The sequence below is a fragment of the Propithecus coquereli genome, unplaced genomic scaffold (assembly GCF_000956105.1).
Source record: "Propithecus coquereli isolate 6110/MARCELLA unplaced genomic scaffold, Pcoq_1.0 Scaffold45, whole genome shotgun sequence".
Taxonomy (NCBI): domain Eukaryota; kingdom Metazoa; phylum Chordata; class Mammalia; order Primates; family Indriidae; genus Propithecus; species Propithecus coquereli.
This window is the reverse complement of record NW_012150285.1, coordinates 4,548,347-4,560,985: the sequence shown is the minus strand read 5'-3', so window position 1 is coordinate 4,560,985 and position 12,639 is coordinate 4,548,347. Positions and strand designations below refer to the sequence as shown.

Below are 12,639 nucleotides of genomic sequence, written 5' to 3'. Positions count from 1 at the left end.
GTGAGTATTCTATCTGCTCAGATTCTAGAAAACCAAGTACTGACTCAGTAAATGAGAATGGGTAAACAGTGAAAACCTCTGTTCAAAAAGGCAAGGCTAAAACAATAATGTTCTTTTATGCAAGCTCAAATTTGACAAAAATTCAGTTTTTGTGATAGATCCTGAACATCTTCTAAATTACTTAATGTCATGTTTTAGGCTGATTTTTATAATGGATCCTGAAGTAATATGGTAAAACACCAGGTAGGCTGACAAGATAGGAATTTAAATCTTGACAATCAATGAAATATAAGACCTTGCTTTCACTAAAAGACAAGCATATATTGCAAAGTTTTTAGATACAAATCAAACTCAGAGGATTTAAGAAAAACACCCTTTAGCCCTGAAGTCCCCAACCCCTGGTACTAGTCTCGGCCTGTTAGGAACCAAGCTGCAGAGCTTCCTGCCCCTATCTGTGGAAAAATTGTCTTTCATGAACCTTGGGAACTGGGGGGCCAGACAGCAGGTGAGCAGCAGCAAGCGAGTGAAGCTTCATCTATACAGCCGCTCCCGCATCACCGCATGAGCCCCACCCGCAGTTGGTGGAAAAACCGTCTTCCATGAAACCTGTCCCTGGTGCCAAAAAGGTTAGGGACTGCTGCTTTAGCCCATACAAAGTTAAAAATGTACTCACTGGATATATCCAAGGCTAATGCCTGCAATCCTCTAATTTAGTTTTTATTTTGAAACTTTAATCACAATTACTCACGTAAGTTCATGTAGTTTTCTACTCTTTTCCTGATCTGTAGCTTTCAACTTCTCATGTTCTACTCTTAGACGCTCCTGCTCTAACATCATTTTCTGGTTTTGGCTGAAAGAAAAAAAAATCATAACATGTTATCAACATGATAGTTTTCTGAATTTTGTTGTTAAAATGCTTCAAACTCTTAAATTCTACAATCTCATCTTTCAAATACGCAAGGCCTCCTTTGTTATCCTGTCCCCTATGGGAGACAAGTGGGAGGGGGCCTGATTACATTCAGCCACATAGTATTTTTCATATTTTGGTTTCAAATCATGATTTTATTCTGCTATGTCTTTTACCTTCCTGAATTCTTATCCCTACTTCTACGAGGGAGTAATAAGACCCATGACCCAACCTTCGTCATTTTTGTTGTTTTGTTACTCTCCTCTGGTTCCTACTCAAATTGTCGCAGGCTCCAACTTCTATAAATTCTGTGTACGTGCACGATTACAGAAGTAAGGAAAATGTCTTCTAGATAAATTAACATGACAACTTCCATTTGAAAAAACTTTTAAAACCCAAAATTTTGAATAAAATTTTTCTCAGTTAAGAAACTTTTAAATTAAAGAAGTAAATGATTTGGAGGAGACTGTGCCATCTATTTACAATAACGAGTTGGGTTTTTTTTTCTTTTTAGTGAATATTTAGGTCAAAAGACCTAAGAAAAATTTTTAAAAATTTGACATCAACTTCTAAGTTTTATTCATAAATGAGAAAATTCTTTATTTCCAAGTCAAAAATTGTAATTTCAATGAAAACTACAGGTTTCTCATAAGGACATACTGTCCATCAGTAACCTATTATTTCCTCCTGTCTAAATAATCCATCTTTCTCAGTTTCTAATATCTAAAAGAAAACTACAATACTTACTCTTGAAGATCAGTAATAAGTTTTTCTTTTGCCTCTACTTCATCTCTCAAACTACTGATTTGTTTTTGATGAGTTTCTCTGTGGCTCTGGATCTGTTGTTCAACAGCTTGCTAAAATTTTGAGGGGAAAAGGATATTAAAGCCAGACTAATAAAAATTAATAATAATAGACTAAAGTCACTAGAGTCCAATGCAGCATCATACTTGCCTTAACTTCATTTGCAGTCTGCACCTTATTTAAGTGTTCCTTTTCCATTTCATGCACCTTTTCTGTTTGGGTGAGGAGAGAAAACAGAGGAGTGAAATAAGTCTTAGTTTCCTCATGTAAACCAAGGAGCAAAAGGAGTTTATGAAGTATGGTCCTTAGTACTACTTGACTTTAAATTATCCAAATGTCAAAAAGTAAATCTTGTTCTCTTAGCTCAATGACATGGTGACTAGCACACTTAGTTACATCCCTTGTGTTGATATTAGGGATTCTTTTATGTGTTTTCTTTGCCTAATCCCGGAACAGATGGGATAAGGGCATGGCAGGGAAAGAGACAGCTTCTAAATCCCCTGTGTTAAGATTTACACACACAGCCCCCTTCCTAACTGTGGGAAATTCCCAGAGTGGACATTTTCACACTCAAACACAGTCTTAATATGTTCTGAAGCAACATTAAAATGTATGATTTGTTTACCGTTCCAAGTTATCCATATTCCTACTATTCTCCATCAGTGTGAATGTAAGCTTATTAGAATTACATTAAAATAAGAAAGAATTAATATATAACTCGTAAAGAGTTGGAAGCTAATACCTTGTGCTCGAAGCTGGACTAGCTCTTCACTGAGGGAATCGACAGATTCCTCCAGCTGTCTTTTCTTTTGCTCCACATTCTGAAGGTATTCAGTCAATGACTTGATTTTGGCTTCATGCTTTTGGAAAAAATATACTGATATGAAATGGAAAAAATACCTCATGCACACATTTTGTTAAGAATATCTGAAGGCTAGCAAGGTTTATTGATATATCTAAGTATATGACAAACTTGAAGATATTTAAACCTAAAATATTCAGAAGCCAGATTTAAAATGTTAAACCATTTAATCAATTAAATGGCCATCTGTATAGCTTATACCACTTGCAAACTAAGGCACTGAAGACTTGAAATATGAAATAATATTCTTATAGTTATCTTTAACCAATGTAACCCTCCTCCTCCCTGTGAAATTCCTATCTTGATGAATGGCCTCATTAGTTCATTTGTGAAAGCCAGAAAACTGGTCCCCTGCAGTTTTGCCCATCCTGGAATTCTTCTACAATCTTCAATAGGCAGCACCAGTAACATCTTTCTAGTAAATTTCCATATATAACCCATATACATGTTAGCAAATATAACCGAGTTAAATCATCCAAGTTATTATATTGTAGCTAGATAAGGAAAGGCAACTGACTAAATTAGCCTTTTTATTTTGTTACTCAAAATAACCTACAGAAGCTCATTTTTACGAAAACTCTTATAATAAATAAAATTTATATGTGGGTGGTTGAAAAAAACGAAGAAACTTTGTAATGCAACATACTTGAGAGATACGAAGCTGACACGCTGCTAACTCCTTTTCATTTTCTTCCATTTTTTTGTTGCTCTCAGTTTGTGTACTTTCTAACTGTTTGCAACGTTTCACCATCGTTTTCACTTCTGACTTCATTTTGCTAATGTAGAGCCTTGCAACAGTGAACTCTTCATCTATCATGCCAGTTCCCTCAGGTTGCTGTGAGAAAAAAGTGAAATAAAATTAAAGCCCAAAATGTTCAGAGTGTTTTCCAATTAGACTTTAAAATCTTATAACAAAAATATTTTAATATGACTCAAAATCCACAGGAAGTCTTTATTTTTTCTTTTATTACTCTTTTCAATAACAGGTAAATAAATAGAGCTTACTTTTTGCATTCTCCACTTTTTAAAACATAATGTTAATATATGCCTATAAGGAAAATAAACATAAACCTGAAAAAACAAAACAGATGAATTCTGCCTCTTTCATTAATTTATATTTCCTCCTTACAAGACCCCTTCAGTAAATTCATTATTAATTGTGTAGAAGCTCAGTTTAAAACTTAACAAGTAAAAGGATGTTTATGTGGCAGGGAAAGAATGATTTTTAAGTTCAAACAAGAGGAACAGGCTGGGCGCGGTGGGCTCACGCCTGTAATCCTAGTACTTGGGAGGCTGAGGCGGGCGGATTGTTTGAGCTCAGGAGTTCGAAACCAGCCTGAGCAAGAGCGAGACCCCGTCTCTACTAAAAATAGAAAGAAATTAATCGGACAACTAAAAACACATAGAAAAAGTTAGCCGGGCGTGGTGGCGCATGCCTGTAGTGTCCCAGCTACTCGGGAGGCTGAGGCAGGAGGATCGCTTGAGCCCAGAAGTTTGAGGTTGCTGTGAGCTAGGATGACGCCACGGCACTCTAGCTCGGGCAACACAGTGAGACTCTGTCTCAAAAAAAAAAAAAACAAAAAACAAGAGGAACAGTGGTCACTGTACATGCCTTAACTTTCATAGGTTTCATTACAAAATTCCAGTACAATAATCAGTGTCAAAATTAAGCAGAGCTTGGGAAGAAAGAAAACTGTCTTTGTCTGCAGACGGTATGATTGTTTAAAAAAAACTACTGGAACTAATAAAGCCATTACAGCAAGGTTGCAAGATGTGAGATTAATATACAAAAGTTAACCACTTGCTACATACCAACAACAAACACCTGGAATTCAAAATTAAAAACACAGTGCCAGCCCAGCATGGTGGCTCATGCCTGTAATCCCAGCACTTTGTGGGGCTGAGGTGGGAGGATCACATGAGGCCAGGAGTTCAAGGTTGCAGTGAGTATGATCGTGCCACTGCACTCCAACCTGGGCAACAGAGCGAGACCTTGTCTCAAAAAAACCCTACAAAAAACCCCCAAAAAACACAGTGCCATTTATCTTAGCAGCAAAAAAAAACAAAACAAAAGACAGACATATTTATTTATAAATCTAACATGATATGCACACGATCTACAAGAGGAAACGCCAAAACACTAATGAAAGAATATAATCGCAATCGAGATAGCAGCAACTTATTTTGTGGATATCAATAAACTGATTCTAAAGTTTATACATACAAGCAAAAGACCCTGAATAGCGAACACAATACTAAAGAAGAACAAAGTCGTAGGACCGACATTATACAACTTTAAGACTTATTGTAAAGGCACAATAATCAAGACTGTATAGTATTGGAAAAGAATAGACAAGTCAACAGAACAGAGAGATCAGGAAAAGAGCTACGTAAATATATTCAATTAATTTCTGACAAGGGGGCAAAAGCAATTGAATGGAGAAAGGATAGTCTTTTCAACAAATGGAACAACTGGACAACCACATGCAAAACAATGAATCCTGACACAGACCTTACACCTTTCAGAAACATTAACTCTAAAATGAATCGCAGACCCAAACATAAAATGCAAAACTAAAAAATTTTTAGAAGATAACACAGGAGAAAATCTAGGTGACCTTGGGTTTGGTGATGAGGTTTTAAATACAATACCAAAAACACAATCCATGAATGAAAAAATTGGCAAGGCAGACCTCATTAAAATTAAAAATTTCTGCTTTGCAAAAGACCCTGTTAAGAAAAAAAAGACAAGCAAGCCACAGACTGGGAAAAATATTGCAAGACACTACCTGATAAAGGACTTACATCCAAAACGCACAAAGAATTCTCAAAACTTAACAAGAAGAAAATAACCCAAATACAAATTCAATACGAGATAACACTATACATTAGTAGAACTGCTAAAACAAATAAAAAAACTGTGGCAGGGAAAGAATGCTGACAAGGATGTAGAGCAACAAGAACTCTCATTTGTGGCTGATAGGAATGCAAAATGCTTCTGCTACTTTGAAAGACAGCTTGAGAGGCTCTCACAAAGCTAACACTCCTAGGTATTTTACCCAACTGAATTGGAAATTTATGTCCACGGAAAAACTTACACATGAATGTTTATAGCAGCTTTATTCAAAATTGTCAAAAACTGAAAGTAATCAAGTAGGTGAATGGATAAAATCAATTGTGGTAAACATTCATACAACAGAATATCATTTAGTGATAAAAGAAATGAACTATCAAGCCACAAAAAGACACTGAAGAACCTTAAATGCATATTGTTAAGAGAAAGAAGCTAGTCTAAAAAGGCTACATATTTGTATGATTCCAACTATATAAAATTTTGGACAAAGCGAATCTACAGAGATAGTAGTAAAACCGGCAGCTGCCAGAGGTTCACTGAGTAGGGATAAATAGATAAAGTACAGGGAATATGTTAGGGTGGTAAAACTATTCTAAAAGATACTGTAATAATGAATCTACGATATTATGCATTTTAAAAAATCTATACACCTATAAAACACAAAGAATGAACTGTAATGTAAAAATTAAAAAAAGTGGAGCTCAAACAGTGCTTACTGATGATAGGAAAAGAATTACGTGTAAATGACAAAAATACTGAGCATCTTTTTGTTTTTTTAAATTACCTATTTGCAAGGCTGACTTATTTTGAAAATGTTATAATATTATATTGAAAAAAGCAGTCTAGGAGTCCAGGAACCTGTATTCTATGTCTGGCTCTGCTGCTAACCATAAGCCATTTCCACTCTTTATTTTCTCTATCTTTACCACTTTTCACTTAAATTATGATTATTTGAAAATGAAAGGGAAAGATTTTTCTTAAAAAAGTTGAAAAATCTATAAAGCGAATTTTGAACAATACCTTTCTAGTGCTCAGTGATGTGAAATAAATCTACTTCTCCATCCTAGAAGATTCCCACATCTCTGCATCTCATATTACTTCACCATAATAAACAGGATAGGGCATAATGTTCAGACAGATGGTGTAAGACAGAAAGTCAAGTCACCTGATATTAAAAATTACACTTTTCCTTTGTTTCAATGAGGTGAGTCAACATAACGAAATGACACAGGAGAAGAGTAACAAGAATCCTTGCCTCCATCAACAAACAGCAACTTTCAACAATACATTCGACAAGAAGGAATGTGTGCTCAATATTGGAAACTTTTACTTCATTTCCAACTCCTGTTAAACTGGGCTTCTTAGCAGGCTTTCACTATAAACCCAAGTGTAAGTTTCTTCTCTGTTACTATAATTAGGCTTAAATCAAAAAGGTAAAGTCCAAACAAATAGCTAATGCAACACAGAAACCTTTCATGTTATGTGATGTTTTTGCAGTTAAGAATCTCAGTTTGCGTTTTGGTCTGAATTTTTAAGTCTCCCAGGTCACATGCTTAATGCTATTATGACCAATATTAGTGTCCTTCAAAAGATTATTATAAGAAAAAGGCAAAAAAACAAAGTGTGGCAATATTTTGATAACTGATAACTCTGGAGTTCATTATTCTCTCTACTATTGTATGTTTGAAATTTTTCATGCAAAATTAAAAAAGGAATTAAGTAGTGCTCATCTTTTACCTTTATTTAAACATTTAAAGCAACGACAGGCTAAATCATTTATGAGTTTACTTGCTGAGCTAATCTTCACTGTTGGTACACAATCACATACTTTCATGTATGGTAATTTATTAAGATAATTTCTAAGTGTGAAATCTTTACATTGCAAACAATCAAACAAAGGTTCAATAAATGCTACCTACTGAGTATGTCTATATTGGTGCTCCTTATTCTCACCTTCCCCCCTCATCTATTCAAAATGGAGTTAATATCATCTACCAAACATGGCTGTTGTGAAGATGTGATAACTGGTACGAAGAACTTTGAAAAAAAAAAAAAAGTAGCAAACAAAAGTGCAAGTTGCATACAATTACACTTAATATCTAGTTATCATATTTACCTTTACATCATTATTTCCCACAGCAATTCCTATTTCTGCAAGGTCTTTTAGTAAAGATGCCATCATCTCAGCTGCTCGTTTTTTCTGGTGGTTGGTCATTTCCTTAAGTTTCTGAAGCTCGGCATCTATACTTGCTAATGTTGCCTAACATAACCCAAAATAAAAAGTATATAGTTAAATCTACTAAATAAAAATTCAATTCAAATATTCATAGGCATTTCAAGTTTTTTACCTAGCCCATACAAAACCATGTATTTTCTGCTTTCATTTTCTTGAATTGTCTACTGAGTTCTGGACTAGCTCCCAGCTCGAACTTAAAAAAAAATATTTTAGACCTCAAAGGCTCAAGTAGCCATATTGTATTCCATTAAGAGCAGGCAGCTTGTATTACTCCACGAAATTTTTGAGACTGAATAATGTTTCTGCCTAGAAATGGAAAACTTCAAAATTAATTAAATTTATCATTTATTACTATATTATCATTTATCTTTGGAAGTTGAGTCTGAGATAATTCATGTTAGAACGGAACTGACAGTTTCTAGATGGTTACATGCTTTCTTCATCTACTTTCTATATATTTACTGAAAATCTACTTGATGATAATTATCACTATTTTTCAAACTATGATACAAGCAATTATCCAGGAGCTAATGATCAAAGTAATATTACTGTCTGGGTTTAATTACTATAATTATAAATTTAAAATAACAGCTGGTTTACTAGCTATAAAGTCACCAAATTTTGAAAAGTCCAACTCAATCTGGCCACTTTAAAAATTATTCATTATATCATGGATCAGACACAGGTTGAGCATCCCTAATCCAAAATGCTCCAAAATCTGTAACTTTCTGAATGCTTACATGATGCTCAAAGAAAATGCTCATTGAAACACATTTCAGATTTTGGATTAGAAATACTCAACTATTAAGTGTAACACAAATATTCCAAAATCTGAAATGCTTGGGACCAGAAGATGAATATAAGGGATACTCAACCTGTAGTGCATTTTTAAATGCAACTGATTGACTTTTAGTCATTATCTTTTAGTAAAGGTGCCATCATTCAACTACTCTTTCTTCTGGTGGTTGGTCATTTCCTTAAGTTTCTGAGTATCAGTAGAGTATATGTTCACCCAGGTTAATCTACGATATGATACCAATTATCTTGCAAGTCTAATAATGTAGCATACTTCTACCATAAATGTTTAAATTACCATGCATTTTCTCTAAGAAATGAACAGCAATGCTGTTTAAGCATATAAAAAGATGCTAAACACTAGGAGTTTCTAACTCCTATTACCAATGTAGTGCTCATAGATTTCAGCTCCACAACTGAGACAACAAATGTTAACTATCTTAAAGACTGAAATCAGCTGGGCAAGGTGGTTCACGCCTGTAATCCTAGCACTCTGGGAGGCCAAGGCAGGAGGATCGCTTGAGCTCAGGAGTTCAAGACCAGCCTGAGCAAGAGCGAGACCCTGTCTCTACAAAAAAGAGAAAAATTAGCCGGGCGTGGTGGCATGCACCTGTAGCCCCAGCTACTGGGGAAAGCTGAGGCAGGAGGATCCCTTAAGCCCAGGAGCTTGAGGTTGCAGTGAGCTACGATGACACCACTGCACTCTAGCCTGGGCGACAAAGTGAGAATCTGTCCCCCGCCAAAAAAAAAAAAAAAGACTAAAATCGGTGGCCAAGGACCAACTCACAGAGTTGTAAGAAACTCTTGTTGCTTTTCCAAGCAGCAATTAGGTTTGCTAATAATGCAACTCAGTATGAGTTATAAGTGTCTTGGATCTCCAGGGTATTAAATTTTAACTTGGAGCTAACCGTATTTTGTAGATTAAAAAGGGAAAATGAACTCATCAGGTATAGTAAATCTTTTATGAGTGCTATTTCATACTGCTGACTGCTTTCCTTTATACAAGTGAGCATGGATAGGGAAATAAGCGGTGGCACAGATCCAGAGTGCAAGTCTAGGTATAGATCTGTAAACGAGAAGCTAGCATTAACAACAAAACCACAGGAAGACAGCTCATTCATGATGGTGTTGGAAAAATCATAGCTCTATACTATTTCTGGCATCACTGCTGGTTTACAATCCTTGTCTATAGCAATGATAAAAATCATTGGGTAACCACAAGGAAGATCCTACCACGTTTTGCCAGGAAGGCACTGTTCCAGGTGGTGGGAATAAACAGTAAACAAAACACAAATTATATAAAGTTATACATCCTTATGGCTACTCCAAATAATTCATGTGGTTGATCAAACAACATTTTTATTCTTAGGTTCATGTTTATTAATATACAGTTTGAAAAATCATCTAACTAGAAGGCTGGGTGCGGTGGCTCATGCCTGTAATCCTAGCACTCTGGGAGGCCGAGACAGGCGGATAGTTTGAGCTCAGGAGTTGGAGACCAGCCTGAGCAAGAGTGAGACCTCATCTCCACTAAAAAAAATAGAAAAAAATTAGCTGGACAACTAAAAATATATAGAAAAATTAGCTGGGCATGGTGGCGCATGCTTGTAGTCCCAGTACTTGGGAGGCTGAGGCAGTAGGATCTCTTGAGCCCAGGAGTTTGAGGTTGCTGTAAGCTGACGCCAAGGCACTCTAGCTGGGGCAACAGAGTGACACTCTGTTTCAAAAAAAAAAAAAAAAAAGAAAAAGAAAAATCATCTAACTAGAGATGATCCAACTCAACTTTACTGAGCAAGTAAAGGTAACTTCATTTTTTTCCTTTAACATCAGAAGTAGCAACATCTTTTAAAATAGCATTTAAATTAGATAATTAACAGACCTTTAGGAACTAAAAAGATAACTTGTCTTCCTCCACCTCTAAGGCTTCATATATAGAAGGAATGGAAATTGAGACCCCAGTCCCTGGAGAATTAATACTATCAATCTTGGGCTTATATAGAAAGAAGTAACAAGTAATTTTTAAATTAAGAATATTTGTACTAAAGTATTAAGAATGAAAACAAAACTATATCCTACCGATTTCTGATTCAGTTCATCACTAAGCAATTCATACTCCTTAGTTTTGTCTTCAACTTCCTGAGACTTCTGGTCATAATTCACAGCAAGTTCCTCTAAGGCCTGTAAAACTTCTTTTACTTCTTCTTTAGAGGCATCATTTTCTGCTTGAAGGCGATTCAGCTCAGCTTGCATATTGTCTTGATCCCTTCTGGTAGATGCCAGAAGCTATAAGAAAGAGTAAAATATTTATTTTTATCAAAAGTATACAGGTTTCCAAAAAACATCAATGAAGTTTCACCATTTGCTAAGCACAAACAGAGTGAAATGTGAATACCATTAAGTGTGGCAACATTTACTCAACAGATTTACTGAATGCCTACTATATGCAGGCACAGTGCTGGATGCTGAAAGACAATAAGGAAGTCAAAGACTTTGATTTTTTTTTTTTTGAAGACAGAGTCTCACTCTCACCCCAGCTAGAGTACAGTGGCATCATCATAGCTCACTGCAACCGCAAACTCCTGGGCTCCAGCAATCCTCCTGCCTCAGCCTCCCAAGTAGATATAGGCATCATACACCACCACACCTGGCTAATTTTTCTATTTTTGTGTACAGACAGGGTCCTAATCTTGCTCTGGCTGGTCTCGAACTCCTGACCTCACATGATCCTCCCACTTTGGCGTCCCAGAGTGCTAGGGTTACAGGTGTGAGGCACCGCACCCAGTTAAGACTTTATCTTTGAGGAACCCAAGTCAAAGAGAAGACAGGTACATAAGTAGGTGCAATACAAGATGGAATGTAAGAGCCACACAAGAGGGATGAGACAAAGTGCTTAGTAGTATAAAAAGGAGGATATTTCTGGAGAATATTCATGGAGAAGTTGGTCAGGATAGATTTTAGTCATGTGCAAACTAATGTAATAGAAGAAAATGGCATTCTAGGGCCATGAATGGTGTGTATAGAACCATGAAATTAGAGGTGTAGAAGAGCTGCTTGAAAGTTTAGATTTGTTATGGGCAGGAAGTGATGGCATCTGTGCTATGCCTCAGAAAAACATAAAATCTGCACTGGAGGGAAGCCAAGAGACTGATTAGGAGGATACTCAATCATCCAGGTCAGTGTCTCTTCAGTAGGATATTTGGAAATGGGTGTGAGTGTTATAAATGGGGTGGGATGCTAACAGCATTTAGGAGTAGGGGCTAGGGATGCTAAAGGTTCTATAATGCACAGGACAGAACATAATCATCCAACCCAAAATGTCAACGGTGTCCCTCTGAAAAACAATGGTATTGCTGACGTAAGTATAAACATGGTCTTGTCACGATTAATTTCACTGAAAGTAACTCTTTCCTATTAAAGCTTTATAGTCTTTGTCTCCATTCCCCCACCCCCCAAAAAACCTTAAATAAAGGACTGATTATCCCCATGCTGTGCCCAGAGAGATAAAAATAAGGGTCCAAAGTAGGTGACAAGAAGACAAATGTGGAAGAACTAAGAAAAAATTCTCATTCCCATAGAAACTCATACCCGAAATTATACAATTATTAAAGACAAAGTCAACGGGATTTAGAAACCAGTATTTTCTTTCCTTATAATCCTTTAGACCTACATCTTGGGTTTAAGCAAACACAAACATTTATGTTTTTATATTTCTTTCCTCATATCCATATATAAATACTTTTCATTGAGGGAGGGAGAATCTAAGATTCCTTCAGCCCAAAAATCAATAAAAAATGTTTAGGGGAGAATAAGGTGATATACAGCATTGTACTTCGAAGTAAGTAAATAAAAATTAAAAGTTTTTCTTCCCTTCGGATTAGAAGGAACTCAAATTTCGAAAAGAAACAATCAGGGGCCAGGCATGGTGGCTCACACCTATAATCCCAGCACTCTGGGAGGCTAAGGTAGGAGGATCCCTTGAGACCAGGAGTTTAAGACCAGCCTGAGCAACACAGTGAGACTCCGTCTCTTAAAGGAAAAAAAAAATGTAGCCAGGCATGGTGGTGCGTGACACCCATAGTAGTCCCGGCTGAGGCAGGCTTGAGCTCAGGAGTTCAAGGCTACAGTGAGCTATGATAGCGCCACTGCATTCCAGCGCAAATGACAGAGACCCTGTCTCAAAA

General features: G+C 36.3%; 1 protein-coding gene across 1 annotated transcript in view; it reads right to left on the bottom strand.

Annotated features, from left to right (window-relative positions):
* The window catches only part of KIF5B (kinesin family member 5B), a 118,776-nt gene that overhangs the window by 32,834 nt on the left and 73,303 nt on the right, over nucleotides 1–12,639 (bottom strand). The window contains exons 11-17 of the mRNA XM_012654843.1: nucleotides 10,535–10,741; nucleotides 7,544–7,687; nucleotides 3,220–3,408; nucleotides 2,454–2,571; nucleotides 1,862–1,923; nucleotides 1,655–1,764; nucleotides 749–850 (exon numbers count right to left, since the gene is read on the bottom strand). Coding sequence (XP_012510297.1) covers nucleotides 749–850; nucleotides 1,655–1,764; nucleotides 1,862–1,923; nucleotides 2,454–2,571; nucleotides 3,220–3,408; nucleotides 7,544–7,687; nucleotides 10,535–10,741 — 932 coding nt within the window. The remainder of the gene's footprint in view (nucleotides 1–748; nucleotides 851–1,654; nucleotides 1,765–1,861; nucleotides 1,924–2,453; nucleotides 2,572–3,219; nucleotides 3,409–7,543; nucleotides 7,688–10,534; nucleotides 10,742–12,639) is intronic.